This window comes from Vicia villosa, unplaced genomic scaffold (assembly GCF_029867415.1).
Source record: "Vicia villosa cultivar HV-30 ecotype Madison, WI unplaced genomic scaffold, Vvil1.0 ctg.001248F_1_1_2_unsc, whole genome shotgun sequence".
Lineage (NCBI taxonomy): Eukaryota > Viridiplantae > Streptophyta > Magnoliopsida > Fabales > Fabaceae > Vicia > Vicia villosa.
Window position 1 is genome coordinate 19704 of NW_026705549.1, and position 22611 is coordinate 42314.

General features: G+C 37.0%; 3 protein-coding genes across 3 annotated transcripts; all 3 read left to right on the top strand.

Moving 5' to 3' along the window:
• The first annotated feature begins 11300 nt into the window (after positions 1-11300).
• LOC131634181 (ABA-responsive protein ABR18-like) lies at positions 11301-12044 on the top strand. The gene has a single exon (XM_058904835.1). It carries the CDS (start codon positions 11376-11378, stop codon positions 11850-11852), a length of 477 nt encoding a protein of 158 aa, XP_058760818.1. The 5' UTR covers positions 11301-11375; the 3' UTR covers positions 11853-12044.
• Positions 12045-15517: 3473 nt separating this feature from the next.
• LOC131634180 (ABA-responsive protein ABR18-like) lies at positions 15518-16284 on the top strand. The gene has a single exon (XM_058904834.1). It carries the CDS (start codon positions 15613-15615, stop codon positions 16087-16089), a length of 477 nt encoding a protein of 158 aa, XP_058760817.1. The 5' UTR covers positions 15518-15612; the 3' UTR covers positions 16090-16284.
• A 4180-nt stretch (positions 16285-20464) lies between these two features.
• Positions 20465-21509, top strand: LOC131634182 (uncharacterized; the record flags this gene model as incomplete). Its single annotated transcript, XM_058904837.1, has 2 exons — positions 20465-21012; positions 21118-21509. Coding segments are annotated over exons 1-2 (940 nt in total), but the record flags the coding sequence as incomplete, so codon positions are not given.
• Positions 21510-22611: the final 1102 nt, after the last annotated feature.

The following is a 22611-nucleotide window of genomic DNA, read 5'->3' on the forward strand; positions in this document are numbered from 1 at the left end:
TTGGTTTGAAGAAATCGATTCTTCTTGCCAAAGAACTTTGAAAAACAATGAACAAGAGAAGAGAAAGAGAAAGCAAGTAATATGGTTGCTTTGGTGTGTTTTTTGAATGAGAATGAGGCCTCTATTTATAGGCAAATGTCTCAGTACTGATTGGGAGAGTGAGCTTGCTTAGTGAAGCAAGTTTGGTTTCTTAGCCATGAAGAAATTTCAAAGAATATCCAAGTGTGATCATTGCATTTTCGAGCCACCTCCCCTATCCATTGATTCTATCTGATCTTAGGGGACAATTCAGATGCAAAGTGAGCTCTAATTGGTTGGTGAGAAGATTCCTTGGGTGATTCATCAATTTGCCATAAATTCTCAAAAGTAATCATTACATAATCACATGTTCTTGTTTTAGGAATCTTCTTCAATTATCATGGCATGGTAAAAATGAATGCATGGCATGTTTGCAGATGTATTATGGGTCATGTAGCATCTGTATTTGAGGTCATGTGCACAAAACTTCAAAGTTCCAAAATGATGCATGACCTATAATTTCACTTCATGAGGCCAACTTTGAACAAGCATAACTCTTAGCTCAAATTGAATTTGGAGAAGGTTGAACACAATTTGGAAAGCCCTAAACATCTACTTTAAATCATTAGTTTATGTCTTCTTCAGAATCATTTGGGAAATTTGTGAAAAATGAGCCCAAAGTTGGATGAAAACTAGGTTAAAACACTTAGAAAAATTTCTAAGTGTTTATGACCTAAACTTCAAAATTTCCAAAACTTCATAAACGGTTGATCTTTTGAAAAAGGTTCCCTTGTAAGATGTTGTTTTATTTTGCAAGATCTACAACTTTCATGTTGGAAGTTTTTTGAGTTGTGTAGGTGAAATTTTGAGATCTCACCATGCCTTCAAAAACCCTAATTCCCGACTTTTCGCTCCTTGATGAATTTCTTTGAATTTCTTTGGTCAAATGACTTTGACATCCATATATTGATGATATTGATCTTTGAAAGTCATTTTTTGACCAAAAACCTTAAAAGTCAATGATGATCCTTCACAGTTGACTTTTTCCTAACAAAGTGAATTTTTGGGCTTTTGTGTAGAAACAAGATCTTTTCCTCAAATGAATGATGTAAATGGATTATATTGAGGTAGTAGAGATTCTTGAATCATGTCTTGAGTTTTGGATTCATGCCCTGATCAGAAGTCAACTATCTTGGTGAATTAGGTCAAAACCCTAATTTGTCGACCATGTGAAAATAATGACTGTAGACTTTGAATTGAAGTGTGATGTCTAGTAGATCTTGTCATATGAGTTATTTGAAGATGATTGATGTCTTTGAATGGTTCCCTGAGGCTTTTTAGGGTTTCCCAAAAGTGATCCCTGATTTCAGTCCTTGATAGGCTCAAAACCCTAGTCTGGTGAACTGAGTAAACCTGTACTCATATGACTGGATGTCTAATCAATCATAGATGAGAAAAGTGAAGTCTTTGAGCCTCATGATTGTATTAGGGACTAATCCTTGTATTGATTGATCCTTTGCCTGAGCTTTCTTGTCCTTGAGCATCCTCGATTGGATACCAGATGGAGAAATGACTGCTCTGGGAACTTGTCTTGACCTGATGAAAAATCCTGAAGATATGCCATCTCAGGGGGGTCAAAAATTAGGGTATGACAGAGCGTACATCACAAGATGACTTTGTGGGCATGAATTCCCTTTGTACTTCTCGAAATCTGGTACTTTGAATTTGTGAGGAATCTTAACATTTGGAACCAGACAGAGGTCTGCAGCATTCTTTCCAAATAGATCTTGTCCTCGGAGAGTCTTGAGTTCCTTCTGCATTTGCAGAAACTGTTCCTGGAACTCGTCCAATCTTTCATACACGCCAGCATCCTCACTGGGAGCATGATGATATACTTGTCCGCCCTGCGGGGGAAAAGTATGCATAATGGGCTGTGGAGAAGCCATGACAGCAGATCTTGGAATCTCAGCGTTCTGTTGTGCGAAACCCATTGCCGTTGCTCTTGGAACTTCAATTTCCAGAGGTTTGTAACCCTCCGGTGGACGCATATCCATGGTGACTTTTGGAGCTTCAGAAGCTGGAGGTATGTATCCTTCTGGAGTAAAGTTATACGGCATGCCCCAAGGTCGATCAGGCGGCATGGTATACTGAGGAATAGGAGTAGAAACAATCTCGGAAACCACAGTCCTTTGCGGTTCTTCTGGCGTTGGTCGATTCTGCGCAACTACCAGGGCTTCTACCATACTATTGAGTCTTTCCACAGTACCTTTGAGAGTATTAATCTCTTCTCTGAGTTCTTCATTCTCTTGCTCAAAGTCTTCCATTCTTTTCTTGCAACTTGAACGAGTGTTGTATGGATGAGACAGCTTGAAAGTCTTGGTTCACCTCCTTCTCCTCCTCTCTTTCTGGAGAAAGGAAAGTGACTCTTAGATCCGCGACAATTCTCGTGTTAGTGCGTACGACTAAAGCGATGCATGATATGCAATTAAGTTATTATTTTTCAAGGAAACACCATAATTACGTTATGAAACATCAAACTTTTATTAATTAAGCGAAAATGCCGTTTTTACACACTTTGAAAAGGGAAATACAGAGAAACTGAGAGAAAGGACTCTAAAACTTTGATGAAGAGCCGACTTCAAGTTCTAACATCTTCTTCTGTTTCTTGAGCTGAGCGTTCTCTGACGTGAGCTGATCGATGATCCAGGAAGCAGGAGGGATATGATGAGAAAGTGACGTTTGTGTCACTTGTCGATCGAGTACTTCAAGTAACTCATCCTTCCTTCTTAGGATGTTTTGAATTTCAACATTTTCCGTGTTGACAATTCGATACTTGTTCCTCCAAGCATTCCTTTCTTGGCATACCTTGTTTAATGCCGCTTGTAATTTTTCAACATCGGTGGAGAAAAGGTAAATTGGTTCCCTTAGGGGAATAGGTTCTTGATGTTGATATGGCATCCTGAGCTTGAATGCTCTGACGCGTACCCATTGAAGGTAAGGATCCAGGGAGATGCAAAGATGTTTTCCTAACAATCTTCTCCCTTTGCTGTGAACAAGACGCCAGGCTTGGACAATTTCCTTCTTCAGCATGTTGCCATGATCGTCAATGTTCTTGAAGAACAGACCCTCCAATTGGATGTTACTTGGAATGTTTTTCATAGGATAGCCGTATTGACGACGGGCTAAAGCTGGATTGTAACTGATTCCTCCCTTAGTTCCAATAAGGGGTATGTTGGGAAAACTTCCGCAACTGAAGATGATCTTGGTTTCGTCGTTGTCAGGACTACACCAATCAATGTCTGTATGAGTGAGAGACATGATTTTCTGTGACCAGTAAAGGCCATCCCTCATATTCCAGAAAGTGCTAGACTTTGGCAGGTGCGAAACGAACCATTCGTATAACAACGGTACGCAGCATGTGATTAATCCTCCTCGCTGCAGGTTTCTTGAATGCACAGAGTGATAAGCATCCGCAAGCAAGGTTGGAACTGGATTTCCAATTAAGAAGATCTTAATTGCGTTGATGTCGACGAAATCGTTAATGTTAGGGAACAAAAACAATCCGTAGATAAGCAAAGCCAAGACTTCCTCAAAAGCGCTCATATCTTGGATGCTGACGAAGTACCGAGCTTGATCAAACAGGAATTTGGAGGGCAATCCTTGAATTCCTCCTCAACTCACCATATGAGTTCTGATGTCGACTACGTTCAAAGGAGTAGTTGCAGCAATGATAATGTCGTCAGGATTCTTTTCCAAACCGGAGTACGGATCTTGCGCGTACACGGGTATTCCAATCAGACGAGAGTACTCCTCTAACGTAGGCATGAGCTGATAATCTGGAAAGGTGAAGCAGTGATACGTTGGATCGTAAAACTGTACCAAGGTGGGAAGGATCCCATCCACCATGTTGGTATTGAGCAAAGGCAGAAGTTTTCCATACTTCTCCTTGAAAGCCTGGGGGTTGACCACCAGTTTTCCGAGCTTTCCCAGTTCCTCGTCCTGGGGAATCTTGAAGGTGTATTTCCTAGCTCTCTTTCTTCCGTAATCCATAATATAGATCCTTAAGTCCTTTCTCCGTTTCTCTCTTTCTATGAAGTTCAAAACGTTCGTTATTTAGTTTCCTTGAAAAACGACTCGAAAAAGACTCTTTTTGTTTTTAGTTGTTTATTAATGAATGATGCATGAATGCATGAATGCACACACAAAAGTTTTAAACAAACATGGCGTTGAAGGGTATAGTGGTCATGAAGTCCAAACGCAATCCCCGCCCCAATGGTAAACTAAGGATAAGGATTTTTGTACCTGTAGAACGGGTTCTAGGGGTCTCAGAGTTTTTGCTCAACCTTAAAGATACGTTGATTGGTATCTATAAGAGAGTTTTCTCTGAGTGTAGTATCTGCGTGACAATTACTTCCGTAATCACCGCTCTACGTCCTAAAAAAAAGGCTTTAAGTGGGGTTAATGTGTTTCTAGGTCCTCCTGGTACAAATCAGTCTCGGAATGCAGTGGTGCAGTTAATCACAACCAGCCAGGCAAATCCCAAGAGTAGACTTGGAAACCAAGATTAGAGGGCCTTCACCGGGAAGACATCCTCCATCCTATCTTATGTTGCACTCAAATCCGGGTATAGGATTTCTCACCACAAGGGGGAATCAAGCCCTTTCCCGATACAGAATAAACAAAATAAACAAATATAAATGCAGAAAACACATGAAATGACACAGAGGTTAGGCAGGACCTCTCTTGTTTGAGGGGGAATTTGGCATCCCTAATTCCTCATTGGGGCTGGACCAGCAACAGGTCAACCATTGGTTTGGATGAAAAACCAAGGTTTTTAACACTTATATCCCCAGCAGAGTCGCCATTTTTCTGTGGTGTCGTTTTCTTTTACCTCCCCGTTTCACTTGGGAGGACGGCACGCTAAACCCTTCACGCGAAATTTGGAAGGAGAATGCGCCAGTGGTGGGATGAATTTTGTTTCAGTTCTTCCTACGATATCACACGAACTTTCTTATTGGTCCTACGAGTAGGAAAGGGAAAAAAAAGATCTCAACTAAACCCTAGGAGTTTGCTAAGTGTGGGGATTTCACCTAGACTAGAAATTCTGGAGTCCGGGGGGTCGGTTATACATAGGGAAGTGTTTAAACACCCTACATATCTGTAGTACTCTACAGGAACCTTCTCTGTGTCATTGTGATTGTGTTTGCTGCTAATGATTGGGAAAGTTTCTCCTTTGTGTTAGGAGAATGAATTGAATTGATTTGAAAAGACAGACAGATAGACAGACTGACTATTTTTGGTATTTTATTAGCTCGCTGAGGTTCCTTGTGAACCTCATGCCTACATATCCCTAGTGGAAGTCAGAGCTTAATGTAGTTCGGGGAACTAACTAGGGAAATTAATTGTTTTTGGTGCCTTGCTTGAAGCTCAAGGTTGAAGCTTGGAATTAAATCTCTGTTTACAGTAAAGAGACATGAAATCATCTCTACAGAGAGGTATTTGTACTATTCTACCACAAACATTTAAAAGTGACAGAAAAGCTAAAAAAAATGATGTTTCATTAAGAGGGGAGTCTACTTGGTTGATCAAGTATGACAGCCATCGTGCCTCTAAAATGAAAGAAAGATGCTCATCCAAATTAGGGAAAGTGTACAAGTCTGGGGATGTGCCAGAGCATGTCTTTCAGAGTCCTAAATGAGAGACTTTGAATGAAATTGAAATTGAAATGTTTGTTTGTTTGAATGTGGTAGAGTAGTAAAAATATCTCTCTATAGAGATAAGCTATGTCTATCTACTGTATAAAAGATTTGACTTTAGCTGGCTTGTATGAGGCCCAAGCTTGAGGCTTTTTGATTGATTTATTAATATTATTTACTCTGGGAGATGACTCCACTGGGGATTAATTACAGGGTATTTGTGTGTTCTGTACAAAGCCCAGAATTGAGGCTGACTCTACTTAGGGAGACTCTATTTGTGTGCCTTGTACAAAGCCCAAGGTTGTGGCTAACTGCTGAGGATAATTGAATTTTTGAGACTATGAATGACTCTATTTTGTGTGCCTTGTATAAAGCCCAAGGTTGTGGCTGACTCTAGCTAGGGAAAACATTATTTTCTGCCTTGTACAAAGCCCAAGGTTGTGGCAGACTCTTAAATAAACTGAGTATGGATGACTCTATGGGGAAAAGATCCTAGGTGTTAGGAATCTTTGACACATGAAAATATGGTTTATCTGCCTTGTACAAAGCCCAAGGTTGTGGCTACTGAGTGATGAAGAACTCACTGGGGAGACTCTATTATCTGCCTTGTACAATGCCCAAGGTTGAGGCTGACTCTTGACAGGGGAGTTTTATTGTTTGGGTGCCTTGTATGAAGCCCAAGGTTGAGGCTAACTGTTTTTGTTGGTTTTGACTCTACTGAGGAGATTTTATTTATTAAAAGACTGTTTTTCTTTGGAAGCTAACCCTTTCCAGGGATTTTGACTCAGCTGGTGAATTTGTCTGTTAAAAGACTGACTTTATCATGTTTTTGGAGGCTGACCCTTTCCAGGGGTTTTGACTCTTTTGGGGAAATTATCTCCTAAGAGAAATGAATCTTTATTTTTTGACATTTTTATTAATTGACTTTGGAGGCTAACCCTTTCCAGGGGTTTTTATTGAAAAAAAGAAAGAATGTGTGGAAGCTAACCCTTTCCAGGGATTTTGTTAAAATGAAGGAATGTGTGGAAGCTAACCCTTTCCAGGGATTTTGTGATTGAAAAATGGATGGCAGAAAGATTATCTAATGGAGACTTCTTGTTTAAAGCCCAAGATGAAGGCTGACACATGCTGAGGATGATCAAACATGGATCCTAGACTCTGCTAAGGAAGATTGATGAAGATAAGGGTGACAGAGACTGTCCATGTCTCTCATTCCAAAAGGTGTACTCAATATAAAATTGAGACAAACTTGGCTTGTTAAAAGTCTGGTTTAAATTGGAAGAAACTCACCAGGGTAGGCTAAAAGGTGACTAAAGACCTGTTCCTATGTTTATAAGAAACCTGATGGGTCCTTGTATACAAGCTCAAGAGGAAGCTGGAAATGCTTTTAAGAAGCCTGTGGGTCCTTGTACAAAGCCCAAGAGGAGGCTAATCGAGGGTCCTTGTTATAGCACAAGAGAAAGCTATGTAGTTTTGAACTTATTTTGGCTCTAAGCAAATGGGTAAGAGGTTTCACCGGGAATAATTCCTCTTTGGGTGGATGTGTCCTATTATTTGGATTCTAAGGTTTTTACCAAGATGTTTCACCGGGAATAATTCATCTTGGGGGTTTGAACTACAGATCTCTAATTAGGAAAGAGCCTTCACCGGGAAGACATTCTCAATCCTAGGCCATATTCCTATAATATATATATAGTTTAACTGTCCTAGGGTTTATACTCAAACGTAGTTCTAAACTAATATATGCACAGTTTATATTTGACAGTAATTTAAGTAAAGACTGTAAATTGAAAGCTTGTAAAGCCTAACCTGGATGGAGTGGAGGCCTTTGAAGAAGTATGTACAGAGCCTCAACAGTAATTTTTGTTGTTTTGTTGATGACAGTTGAATATATGATAAACAGTTAATGGTTTTTGAAAACAGAAGAAGTGAAGATGGACAAAGGTCACATAGGTATCTGAAGAGTTTCACCGGGAATAATGCCCTTCAAATACCAGAAGAATGTTTTGAAAACAGAAAGAAGATTTTGAAAATACAGTTTTGAAAACAAGCTAAGAAGAGAAGGTTTTTTTGGGACTTACACTCTATTAGAGGCCCAGTACTTTACAGTACTGGTGTAAAAGCAATTTGAAAAATGATTTGGAATGATGCAAGGTTTTGTTGTTTGAAAACCTTAATCATCCGTTTAATCAGAGATTGAAAACAGTTTGAATATTGACAAAAGTCAACTTAATTAAGGCAAAGATGAAATCTATACCCAATTAAGACCTAAATAATTAGGGTTTTATCATAAAATTATTCACAAAGTAATTAGGTTAAAACAAAATGAATATATATATTTTAAAGTATTTAAGAAAACATTTAAAACATACTATTTTAAACCTAATTAAAATACATGAAATAAATAATATTTTTATGATTTTTTTGATTATTCACAAAGTAGGTATATTAAATAGCAAGTGTGTGAAAAATGAAGTGAAAATGATTTAATTTGATAAGTTTATTAATTGTGTGAAGTTTGTATAAAAAAAAAGAATGAAAATGGATGCTAAAAAATTGGTTTGGCCCTAGAGAGGTTCGAACCCACGCCCTTCATGATCACATTTCAAAACTTAACCAACTGAGCTGCGCGCGCAGCTTGTTAACTATATACACTCAATATATTATATTTTCAGATAAGCCAGGAAATTCAAATTTTACGCGCGCCATGTTCATCTTCTTCCTCGAGCTTCAGATTTTCAAATTCCTAACTCTCTGGTCTCTCAACTAAATGGCATGATGTAAACATCAATCTCACTCGTTTTTGGACAAGGAACATGATTATGGGCTCAGAATTCATTTATTCTAAGTGTAACTAAAGAATTTCATTATGAACACGAAGAACACATAAACCCTAATTTTAAAATTAAATGATGCACAAGATGAATAAATGAATGATGATAGAGGGTTTTCAATCCTCTGATGATGCTGAACAAGATAGAATTGAGCTTTACCACAAAGAGTGCTTAAATTAAAGAGGTGGAGTTCAGAAACTTACCTCTGAAAATGGAGGTCGTGAGGATGATGGAGAGCACCTGGGCTTGAATGAATGATCTCAATAGCTTCCCTGAGACTCAATGATGCTAACTGAATGCTTATTGCAGCCTGAATCCTTCTGAATTGTTCTATGGACCTCCCTCGATTTCAGCTTCAAGTGAACATGGAGGGTGTTGATTCTTGAGTTACAGATGAGCTGCAGCCATCTGGTTAGCTTCACTATGACCTGAGGAGTGTGCCTGGATGATTGGCTTGGCTCGGAACCTCCTGAATTACTCCATGGACCTCCAACTGCAAATGCTCCAAAGTGAGAGCAACAATGGTGTTCCTCCACTTACAGAAGTGATCCAGGTGCTTGGATCACCTCAAATGACCTCCCTTGAGATGTTAGAATGTTCACTTCCCAAAGATGAGCTTTGGTTTGAAGAAATCGATTCTTCTTGCCAAAGAACTTTGAAAAACAATGAACATGAGAAGAGAAAGAGAAAGCAAGGAATATGGTTGCTTTGGTGTGGTTTTGAATGAGGAATGCATCTGTATTTATAGGCAAATGGATCAGTATAGCTGCAGAGGAGTGAGCTTCCTTAGTGAAGTTGATTTGCTTTCTTAGCCATGAAGGAAGTTTGCAAGTATCTCTTATGCAATGATGAGAATTTTGATTCCATTTGATCAATCCCCTAGCCCTCGATTTTGTTTAATCTTAGGGGACAATTCTGAGCCAGAAATGAGCTCTAATTGGTTGGTGAGAAGATTCCTTGGGTGATTCATCAATTTGCCATAAATTCACAAATGTAATCATTACATAATCACATGTTCTTGTTTTTTAGAATCTTCTTCAATTCTTATGGCATGGTGAAAATGAATGCATGGCATGTTTTCAGATGTGTTATGGGTCGTGTAGCATCCATAAGAGAGGTTATTTGCACAAAATTTGCAAAGTCCAAAAGTGTCCATGACCTATAATTTTACTTCATGAGGCCAACTTTGAACAAGCATAACTCTTAGCTCAAATTGAATTTGGAGAAGGTTGAACACAATTTGGAAAGCCCTAAACATCTACTTTAAATCATTAGTTTATGTCTTCTTCAGAATCATTTGGGAAATTTGTGAAAAATGAGCCCAAAGTTGGATGAAAACTAGGTTAAAACACTTAGAAAAATTTCTAAGTGTTTATGACCTAAACTTCAAAATTTCCAAAACTTCATAAATGATTGATCTTTTGAAAAAAGTTCCCTTGTAAGATGTTGTTTTATTTTGCAAGATCTACAACTTTCATGTTGGAAGTTTTTTGAGTTGTGTAGGTGAAATTTTGAGTTCTCACCATGCCTTCAAAAACCCTAATTCCCGACTTTTTGCTCCTTGATGAATTTCTTTGAATTTCTTTGGTCAAATGACTTTAATATCCATATATTGATGATATTGATCTTTGAAAGTCATTTTTTGACCAAAAACCTTAAAAGTCAAAGGTGATCCCATACAGTTGACTTTTGCCTGACAAAGTGAATTTTTGGACTTTTGTGTAGAAACAAGATCTTATCCTCAAATGAATGATGTAAATGGATTATATTGAGGTAGTAGAGATTCTTGAATCATGTCTTGAGTTTTGGATTCATGCCCTGATTAAAAGTCAACTATCTTGGTGAATTAGGTCAAAAACCCTAATTGTCGACCAGAGGACAATGATGACTGTAGACTTTGAACTGAGGTGTAATGTCCAGTGGATCTTGTCATATGAGTTATTTGAAGATGATTGATGTCTTTGAATGGTTCCCTGGGGCTTTTTAGGGTTTCCCAAAAGTGATCCCTGATTTTAGTCCTTGATAGGCTCCAAACCCTAGTCTGTTGATCTGAGTAATCCTGTGCTTAGATGACTGGGTGTCTTAATCAATCATAGGTGTAATAATGAGGCTTTTGAGTCTTATGATTGTATTAGAGACTAATCCCTCTATTGATTGATCCTTTGCCTGAGTTTTCTTGTCTTTGAATATCCTTGATTAAATGCCAGATGAAGAAGTGACTGCTTTGGGCACTAGTTTTGACCTGATGAAAATCCTGAAGATATGTCATCTCAGGGGGGTCAAAAATTAGGGTATGACAAAAAGGAAAAGAAGGAATAATAAAATATAGGGTTAAATATATTTTTGGTCCCTATAAATATCTCAACTTTGACTTTTAGTCCCTATAAAAAATATATTGACTTTTAGTCCCTATAAAATTACTTTTGCACTCACTTTATGTCCCTCTACAAGGACTAAAACTAAGGGCAAAAGTAATTTTATAGAGACTAAAAGTCAATATTTTTTTTATAGGGACTAAAAACCATTTTTAGTAATTTTATAGGGATTAAAAACATATTTAACCTTGAAACTGATAGTACATATTATATTTAGCTGAGGATAAAGTTTAGCGAAGAAAACGTTCTCTTAAAATAATAAAATAACAGTCAACAAACTCACACTAGCAGCCGCGGTATAAATTGAGGTCGGCAGATAAGGCAGTGCCTATAAATACAAAAGCATCCAATGCTAATAAGTCACACAAACACACCAACATACATACATACATACTATCTTCTTCTCAAACTCCTCTTTACAAATTCATTATCATATTACCAAACCAATAAGTATGGGTGTTTTCACATATGAGAATGATACCACTTCTACCGTGCCTCCTGCCAAGCTCTTCAAAGCTGTAGTGCATGACGCTGATGTCATCGTTCCAAAGGTTGTTGATTCAATCCAAACTGTTGAAATCATTGAAGGAAATGGTGGCCCTGGAACCGTCAAGAAGATCACTTTCGTTGAAGGAGGACAAACCTTGTATGTGTTGCACAAAATTGAAGCTATTGATGATGCAAAATTTGAATATAATTACAGTATAGTCGGAGGATTCGGTATATCGGACATAGTTGAAAATATATCATTTGAGGCAAAATTGTTTGAAGGTCCAAATGGAGGATCTGTTGGGAAGATGAGTGTTAAATATCATACCAAAGGAGATGCTAAGCCCATTGAAAAGGTAGTTGAAGAAGGCAAGGCTAAGAGTGATGCTCTTTTCAAGGCCATTGAAGGTTACGTTTTGGCCAATCCTAATTACAATTGATGATCATGATGCTATATCATATCATCACTGTCCTTGCTATCTAGCTTTGTTGGTGTCTTGTTAATACAAGTTATCTTCCAATGTAATAAAGTATTCTAATGTCTTGTTTGTTGCTTTTGATTATCAAATTTGAGGTTTGTTATCTTTCTATCTCACGTTATCAATAACTTATAATACAAATGAAAACATATATACCTAAGCATTCTATTCATACACCATATTATACATCTACATCTAATTTACTGGTAACACAAAATTGATTAATTGAGTGTATAAAGTTGGTTAATATAATTTATCGTTTGGTTAATAACAACTCAAATATTAAAAATAAATTTTTATTTTTAGTAGTAAAACAAAGTTAATTAATAAAGTGTAAAATATTGGTTAATGTAGTAGTGAAGTTGGTTAATAAGCACGCACATAATAGAAATAATTTTTAGTAATAAAATAAATTTGATTAATTAAGTGATTAAGTTGGTTCATCAAACCCTTTTTATATCAGTCTTCTTTAATCCAAATAGCATTTTTTAATATACACTCTAAATACAGTGTAGTGTATATTTTGAGTGTATAAATAGCATTTTTCATATCTATAATAGTTTTGTTGTTAAATTTAATAACTAAAAAAGTTTATGACCATTAGTCAAACTTTACAAAAAAAAATATTCTATCCGTCCCAAAATAAATGTCATATTTAAAAAATTTAATTGTTTTTCCCAAAATACTTGCACTACAACAAATAACGTTTTTCATGACGAAACTTTCACAACGTACAAAATAAAACCGCAGGTGCATGCGAACGGAGCGAATTATTTTATTTAAAAATATTAATAAAGCTGTTAACTCTAATATTTATAAATCCGACATAAATATATTAATAAAACTATTACCTCTAATAATATTTATAAATCTCAACTCCTAATATTTAATGTTATATATGGAACCAAAAAGGTGCCATTATGTTTTCTAGATTTTATGTCGGATATGTTACCTCATTTTTTTTAAAACTAAGATAAATACTCCTTAATTTTTTTATTCTTTTGGCAACCGAAAAGGCACATTTTATATATATATATATATATATATATATATATATATATATATATATATATATATATATATATATATATATATATATATATATATATATATATATATATATATATATATATATATATATATGACGTCGACAATCTACCTCAGTTTTAAAGTTTAACCGAGATAAATTTTCTTTTAATTTTGATACTCTGGTCCATTTAATTCAATTTTTGATCCTTAACGAAAGAACACTTCTTCAGGAGCTTAGCCAACGAAAAAACACTTCTTCTCCAAGGAGCTTAGCCAACGAAAGAACACTTCTTCTCCAAGAAGCTCTGTGGTATGTTCTTGTTGTTCTCCAATACTGTTGTTCTTGTTGTTCTCCATTACTGTTGTTCTTGTTCTCTACGCATTATGTTATTGTTGTTGTTGTTGTTATTGAGAAGCTATATTTTTATATTTTTTTAAATTTTATTTTCAGAAGCTTTATTTGATTATGGATCGTAGTTGGATGAAAGCAAATAGATTAAGTAGCGAGTATGAGAAATGATTATTACAATTTCTTGATTTCCCAGAAAAAACTTCATAACAGCAATAAGATTTTTTGGTGACCTTGTATGAATTGCTATAATATGAGAAAACATCCAAGGGATGTTATATTCAATCATTGTGGTTGTGATGAAATTATTCAAAATTACACAAAATGAGTATGGCATGGTGAAGGGACAAAAAAGAGACCTTTTTATAAAATAGTTGAAGATGATATGTATGACTTATATTCTAGATGACATCATTCGTGATATTGGAGTCGATGTTTTCAAGAAATCCAATATATCAAAATACATGATTGTCGTAATGATTGCATCTAATATAGGAAAGAGTTTGAAAATTTGAACGAGTGCCCGAGGTGTGAGGTGTTGCGCTACAAACAGAGGGTTAAAAGGAAGATTTTCTGGTTGTGGTGGGGGTATCACTCCTTGTGATGGCGTCGACGATACTGTTGTTATCGACGTTGCAAGAGCAATTGTTCCAATAGGGGTTAAAATGACTGCATCTCCAATCGATGATCTGACCGGTGATCCACTGTATTTTGAGAATTGTTCTGTGGGTTAGAAGTAGGGTTATCCATAGTTGGACGTGTCATTTTAGGTAGAGATTTTGCACTTCTTAAACGCATGCATACACATATGTTGAGAACATTTTATGCATGGAGTTTCAAAAGAACATGCAATGGCAGAATTTTTTTAGAAAGTTTAGCACAAAAGGGTCATACTGGGCGTGCCCAATTTGTTTACTATGAATTTTAGCAAACAAGCACTAGTCTTTAAAAGCGTTATTTCCAAGATCGGCTAGTTAATCTTAGGACATATGTGCATAAACTCTTGTAAATTTATTTGAATGTTTAGTGTGAAATAGAAAACTACTCTAATTCCTATGAAGACTTTAAATGTAAAGTTGCATAAAATAAGGAATTTCAACGTAGTCGAATTGTTGGTAAAAGTAATGCAGTGGATGTAAAGAAATTGTTTTAAAGAGAAAAGGGGAAGTAAAAGGATTTTGCTTAAATATAAAGAAAGTAGTGTTCAAAATCATGCATTTCACTCAAGTAACTCGTTTCTCACTTCTTCGCTTGGGTACTTTGAGTATGTGAGTTTTTGTAATGAATTTGACACCCTGAACCCTAACACTAGAACTCCTATTTATACTAATATAAGAGTAACTGCCTGCAACGACTTTCTTCCTAAAAGTCGACACATGTTTGCTACATCCTTTTCCCTTCGAATCGGCTTCCATGTGTTCCTTTGGATAAAACCAAAAGACAGTTATTTGCTATTTTTCGCGCCAACTGCTGTTGTAGAAATCTTGTGCTAACTTCTGATGTCGAAATCTTGGATGAGTTATTGACGTCGAAATCTTGAATAAATAATCTTGAGAGTCAAACTAAGTCCCAACTTCCATCATACACTCGAGGCTTCGAATTCTTGAGTTGAAAGGACCATGTCAAAATGTTGTTCCAAACTTTTAAATTTTACTAAAATTTTCTCTAAACTTTCCTTTCACACGTTGAGGACGTCGAAAATTCAGACTAACACAAACATAATTGAATGTGAACCATCTAAATCTTAAATATATCATAATTCATCTTTATCGAAAAGAAAAGAACATAAACTTAAAAAAAAAAACATATTAAATCTTAAATTATAAAAAATAAAAAGTCTTTTTCTAGAAGGGCATCATTAGTTTTAGTCCACATTACACGGCATGCATTTATACGTATCACTTCTTGTGCTCTTTTTATTTAATTACATTTGGCTTTTTTCTAAAATAACAAATTCATAACATTTGTAAACAAACAGTACACAATTGTTGAACTTGATCCGTCGAACTTCATTGAATTTGAATGCGACGTGTATGAACTACATTATTTATTATACCAATTTATGTAGCAGCATGAATGTTGATAAAAGAAAAGTATATAGATAATGGTTTGAATAGAAAAAGAATATCAATGGGCCAACAAATTGTCATGTTTGTGACAGAGAGTCAACAAATTGACACCAACAGCCGGGTCATAAAATAAGGTCGGCAAAGAAGGCAGAGTGCCTATAAATACAAAGCTATCCGATGCTCATAACTCACACACACCAACATACATACATACATACTATCTTCTTCTTCTTCTTCTCAAACTCCTCTTTACAACTTCAAATCAATAAGCATTATGGGTGTTTTCACATATGAGAATGATACCACTTCCACCGTCGCTCCTGCCAAGCTATTCAAAGCTGTGGTGCATGATGCTGATGTCATCGTTCCAAAGGTTGTTGATTCAATCAAGACCGTTGAAATCGTTGAAGGAAATGGTGGTCCAGGCACTGTCAAGAAAATCACTTTCGTTGAAGGAGGACAAACCTTGTATGTGTTGCATAAAATTGAAGCCATTGATGATGCAAAGTTTGAATATAAATACAGTATAGTTGGAGGATTCGGTATTTCGGACATTGTTGAGAAGATATCATTTGAGGCTAAATTGGTTGAAGGTCCAAATGGAGGATCTGTTGGAAAGATGATTGTTAAATATCACACCAAAGCAGATGCTAAGCCTATTGAAAAGGAAGTTGAGGAAGGAAAAGCTAAGAGTGATGCTCTTTTCAAAGCCATTGAGGGTTATGTTTTGGCAAATCCCAATTACAACTGAGACTTCATCACTGTCCTTGCTGGTTTTGTTGGTGTCTTCTTCTTAATACATGTTATCTTCCAATTAATGTAATAATAAAGTGTTCGATCTCTTGTTGTCAATTCCTTTTGCGTGTCTGAGGCGTGGTATCTTTGTATCTCAGTTTATCAATAACTTATAAGTTATCATACAAATGAAAGCATATCTATAATAGTATTATTGCTGTTAAATTTAGTAAACAAAAAAAGTTTATGGCATATACTTGTTTAATTTAAACTAGTAAGGACCCGTGCGTTCGCACGGGTCGCGCAATGCCGATATAAATATTAAATAAATATTATATAATTATTATTAAAATATATAAATACATATGAATTAAGAAAAAATATCTTAATGATGATTGTCATATAAATATTAATTTAATTTATTAGGTTGTAGTTGTTGTTAGGATATACATATGAATTATGTTAAAGAATATATATGAGTATTTGGTATAATACATTTCACATAGAGATATAATTGTATTAACAATTGATTTTTTCTCATTCATAAAAGGTGCAATGCGTGTGTGTCCTCCACACTCTACACTCATGGTTTTGCAGGGCGGAGGCAAGATTTTATAACCAGTGTGTAGGGGTGGCGAACAAAGTCCACCCCAAAACTTGCCGCCCGCCAAAGCTCGCCCTGTCAAAGCCCGCCGCCCGTCAAAACCTGTCTCGCCTATGTCCGTCTCGCCATAAGTTCGCCATTTTTTAGTTAATTCTAGTAATTAAGTTCACCATTTTTTAGTTAATTCTAGTAATTTCAATTCTTGATGGTTTTATTTTATACATTTATTTGTAAATATATGTAATATTTTTTAAGTAAAATTTGTTAAAAAAGATGTTTTTATAAAAAGTTGTTTTAAAAAATAAATGAAAAATTTAATTGAAAAAATAAAAAAAGTATGTAATTTATTTAATAAAATGAAAAAATAGACGGGAAAATCCGCCGTTCGTCATCTTGGCGGAGCGAACATGATTTTTATGCCCATTTCACTTGGCGGGCTTGTACGCCCGCTTGTTTTTTGGCAGGTTTAAGGCGGGGCGGAGCAAACGGTCCGTTTTGCCACCCCTCCGTTTGTCCATTTATAAAAATATTTGTAACTTATTTTCGTTTATAAAAATAATTGTATCATCAGTTAACTTTTTCTCGTTTATAAAAATAATTGTAACTTAGTCTCGCTTATAAAAACAATTATATCAAGAGTTGATTTTTCCCGACTTATAAAAAAATTTGTAACTTATTCCCGTTTAAAAAATTACTGTACCAACAGTAGACTTTTTCCGATTATAAAAATAATTGTATCAACAGTTGACTTTTTCCCGTTTATAAAAATATTTGTAACTTATTCCCGTTTTATAAAAATAATTTTATCAACAGTTGACTTTTTCCCGTTTATAAAAATACTTATAATTTATTACCGTTTATAAAAATAATTGTATCAACAGTAAATTATTTCTTACACTACAAAAAATCACGTCTGTAGCGACGTGGAATCCATGACACAACATGGAATATCACGTCAGAACGTGAAATTAGCGACATGGTCATATACGTCGCCTGGGAGTGCGTGGGAACTTTTTGTGTTGTGTTTATCACGTCACAAATTTGTGACATGGCATTCACGTCGCTAAACTTGCACAATTACCAAGCCTCCATCTGCAACTGGGACAGACAAGGTCTGCAAAAAGCAGATGGCACAGTACACGAAGAAAAGTTGTGGCGTGTTTTCTATGTCACTGATTTGTGACATGTAAAACACGTTGCTAATTTTAAAATTAATTTTGGAAGTTGCGACGTGTCTTACATGTCACAAATCAGTGACATGGAAAACACGCCACAAACATTAAAATGTTTTTTAAAAAAAATCTGATTTTTATTATTATAAAAAAAAATTATTATTAATATTATTTGTTGAAAATTAATAAATATTGTAATACCCGATATTATATTTATTCAATCTTTATATTTGCTAATATGATTAGTATGAAATAAGGTGGATAAATATGGTATATATATTTCTACTAATTGGTTTATGGGACTAGCTTAACCTATTAGTAGCAATAAGAGGGGCATATTAGTAATTTCACCCTTAAATAGAAATGGGGCATGTTTGGTTGCTCATCTTCTTTCTGTCTAAAAAAACCAGAATTTTTGGTTAGAGAAGAAAAGGGAGAGAAGTGTGGAAAGAGAGGAAGAGGAAGAAGAGTCCCAAAACTCAGTCCAAGCTTCATCCTTGCATGCAACCAGTTCTGTCCCAATCTTGCTCTTGTCATCATCATCTTGCTTTCAGCTCTGTCATCATCATCTTCTCCAACTCTAAGGTGAGTCCCTAGTTAGCAACCATGGGGTTTTGCATGTGGGGATTCAATTGGGGTTTAGGGATTGTGAGCAAATCATGAATCAATGATGCTAACTATGTTGTTCTGCTATAATCCTTGCATGCTGATGTTCTTAAATGTATTTGTATGATGCAATTTCGTTGGGACTGTTTTATAAGTGTAGGGGATCAACCATGGGATGTTTGGGACTGGTTTAGAGCTTCTAAAACGCAGAAAATTGATTCTGCTACAGGGTATTCGGTTACGGGTCTTTGGGTAACCGATTACTCTGTTAAAAATGCAATTTTGGACTGTTTTTAGTGCCAGTAATCGGTTACTGAGTTTGGGTAATCGGTTACCCTGGGCGCAGAGGGAAAAAAATCAGCAAACTTCGGAAATTCGTAACTTTTGCGTCGTAAGTCCGTTTCGCGCAAACTTTATATCGTTGGAAAGCTAGCGACGTGTACTTTCTAATAAAATTGGTCCCCAAACCTGAATGCTAGATTTAATTATATTTGAACCCCACTTAGTGTGTCGCGTCGAGTGAAATTGAATGTCGCTATTTCCCCTGAGAACAGTTTCGTTCCGTAAAGGGAACCGAATGTCTCCTTAGTCACGTGAGACTTGTTTAATTGGTATTCAAACATGCTAATGTCATATATGATCATGGATGTGGTAATTTTAATATGTGAATTATGCATGATTAGAATGAATTAATCTCATTGCACTTAATTGCTACATTATGTTTACATGTGAATGCTATATTGTGATGAGACATGAATATATTGTTGATGCCCGTTGTTTCGGTTAAACAATTGGGATTGTGTGCCTGTATGATTGGCGATTGATATGTGTGTATGCTTGAATCGAAACGGGCCGGGGGCTAGGTTGCGTTATGTCCCGAGCTTTGTGATCAATGGGACAGCCCCGATCATGTGATCTTGGGCTCACACCTGAGCTATCGTTGCAGTGTGCTTGTGAGAGTCTTGAGGCATTTTCCCACTTGGCGTTAACACACTTGCGTGCTCGGTATGGTGGCGTTGTGCGGCCAAGTAGGCCTACACATGACAGGTAAGCCATCTCTAGTGGTGCCATGTAGGCTACATCACTAGGCTTTCGCCCGATGGACCCATGTATCAAGATGGCGTATTGTACTCGGCGTTAACACATGTGCGTGAAGATGGTTAACGGGACAATGACGCCAATTAGGCTAAGGTCATCTCGCGGCCATTTAGGCTTGTGCGAACCCGTCTAATCATCTTGCGGTGTGCTTGTACAAGTCTCTTGACAATAGGCATGGGCGTGATTCATCGAGGGTGTGTTTTTATAACCTAGTCGAGGCATTAACGCGTTTCTGGATTCCCCTTATATGGATGCGGGTTTTGCATACTTGGTTTCTTATATAATTGTACATTTGCATTATTCATCCAATGGCGGATGAATTGATTATTTGCTCCGTATTTGTACCGGAAGTAAGATTAACCCCGAATCAATGGTGGATTCGTTCATTTGTAGTATGTTCCCTTTAGATCCGAGTGGACTAGTAGGATAGGCGGACTCACTGAGATTTAGTAATCTCATCCCATTCCAATTATATTTTTTTTCAGGTGGTTCGAGACAAGATCGCGGTAAGGGAAAGATGGATTAGATCTCTTGGCGATGCTTGGATGTTTCTTTTAGTTCTTATCGTGCTTGCTAGTTTATGTGTTTTGGACATGTACTATTATGATGTACTTGTATTTTGGCCATGATACATTCGGCTTTTGTATTCGTACACTTCTACGTTCCGCTGCAAAACATTATGAATTTGTCGTCTTATGAACCATTTATAATACTTTATGCATATTATTCTAGACAAATATGTGTGAGGTGTTACAGTTGGTATCAGAGCAGGTCGATCCTCGACTTTGCTAGGACGCATCATAATGCAGTACAATTCTGACTCATATGTGTATAATCAGTAGGATTCCTTATGTCTTATTTATGGTATTGAGCCTGATCAACTTGATTCCATGCGTAGGACAGACAGGGAGATGGCTGAGCAACGCAGAGGTCCCAGAAGGCCCAAAACTAGGCATGTGGAGCCCGAGCAAGAAGCTGGAGGTGCAGGCGTGCCTTGGCAACAGATGATGCAGCAGATGATGCAGCAGAACCAGATGATGGCTCAAATGATGCAAGGCATGCAGGGACAACAACCTCCTGCTCAAGTTCCCGTTCCTCAAGCTGCAGTTGGACCTGATTTTCGTGCCTTCTTCAGGATGGATCTCCCAGAGTTTGTTGGCGGACTTGATTCACTCTTGGCTCATGATTGGTTAGCGGGTATGGAGAGGGTGTTTCAAGCTATTCAGTGTACTGAAGAAGAGAATGTGATCTTTACTACTCAGAAGATGAAGGGACCAGCTCTTAGGTGGTGGAACACTACATCCACTTATTTCACCACTCAAGAGATTCCTAAGGATTGGCAACACTTCAAAGTGGCATTCTTGGAGAAGTATTTCCCTAATAGTGTGAGGACTCAGAAGGAAAGAGAATTCCAGAACTTCAAGCAAGGTGACATGTCTGTTTCAGAATATGCGGAGAAGTTCGAGGACTTGGCAGACTACTCCAGACAGGCTGTTTATGCTCCAGATGAACTATGGAAGATTGATCAATTCATGATGGGTTTGAGGGCCGACATTGCTCATAGTGTTTCTCAAAGAGAGTTCACCACTTATGCTGAATGTTTGAGGCAATGCTATGTTGCCGAAAACAGCTTGAAGAGGGTTCAAGAAGAGAGGAACCAGAACAAGGCTAATTTTAGGGAGCAAGGGAGATCTACTCAACATTTGAGGCCCCGTAACCATCCATCAAAGAAGAAGCAGGTTTATGGTGACCAATCAGATCAACCGCCTTATTGTCGCAAGTGTAATAGGAAGCACACTGGGGAGTGCCCCAACTCTTTAGTGACTTGTTACGAGTGTGGCGAGCCAGGTCACATATCCAGATTCTGCCCCAAGAGGAGAGCTTCTGGGAAGACTACCGGTCGAGTTTACACTTTGGATTCGAGGAAGGCTAAGGGAAACCATAATCTCATTGCGGGTACGTGTTATGTTAACAATCAACCTTTATGTGTTTTAGTTGATTGTGGAGCCACTCATTCTTTTATCTCCACCGAGTGCGTCTACCGACTTGGTTTGGAGGTTATTCCGTTACCTGAACCCATGATTATTTCTTCGGCAACGGATGATACTGTGGAAGCTCGACTAATTTGTAAAGATTGTTCAGTGTCTTTTAATGGTCGTGACTTCCCGATTGATCTAATTTGCTTACCCCTCAAGAAGCTTGATGTCATTCTAGGGATGGATTGGTTGTCTCTTAACTCGGTGTACATTGGTTGCAAAGAGAAGGCCATATTCATTCCTGCTGAAGAGACTTCTTCCGATGATGCAATTACCAAGTTGATAGAAGGTACAATCAGCACGGTTAATTATCTCTTTTCTCAAGAAAGATCCTTTCTTTTGGTTCTTTCCAAAGAACCTTCTGTGAGAGTTGAATTGTCGGAGATTCCGGTGGTGTGCGAATTTCCTGATGTATTTCCTGAGGATATCACTTCTCTTCCTCCAGAAAGGGAAGCGGAATTCTCAATCGATCTTGTTCCTGGAACAACCCCAGTTTCCATCACTCCATATAGGATGTCTCCTATTGAACTCAGAGAACTGAAGCGCCAATTGGAAGAGCTTCTTGCTAAGCATTTTATCCAACCCAGTGTTTCTCCATGGGGAGCTCCTGTTCTTTTGGTAAAGAAGAAGGACGGAAGTATGCGCCTGTGCATTGATTACCGTCAGCTGAACAAAGTTACCATAAAGAACAAATATCCTCTGCCACGGATTGATGACCTCCTAGATCAGTTGAAAGGAGCCAGTGTGTTCTCGAAGATTGATCTTAGGTCAGGATACCATCAGATTCGAGTGAAGAGTTCAGATGTACCTAAGACTGCATTCAGGACTCGATATGGTCACTACGAGTTTTTAGTTATGCCTTTTGGTGTAACTAATGCTCCAGCAGTTTTCATGGATTACATGAATCGGATCTTTCAACCATATCTGGACCAGTTTGTAGTGATCTTCATTGATGATTGTCATACCCCAATTTTTGACCTAAGATACCACCTCATATCATTTGCATATGCACCATTTGCATC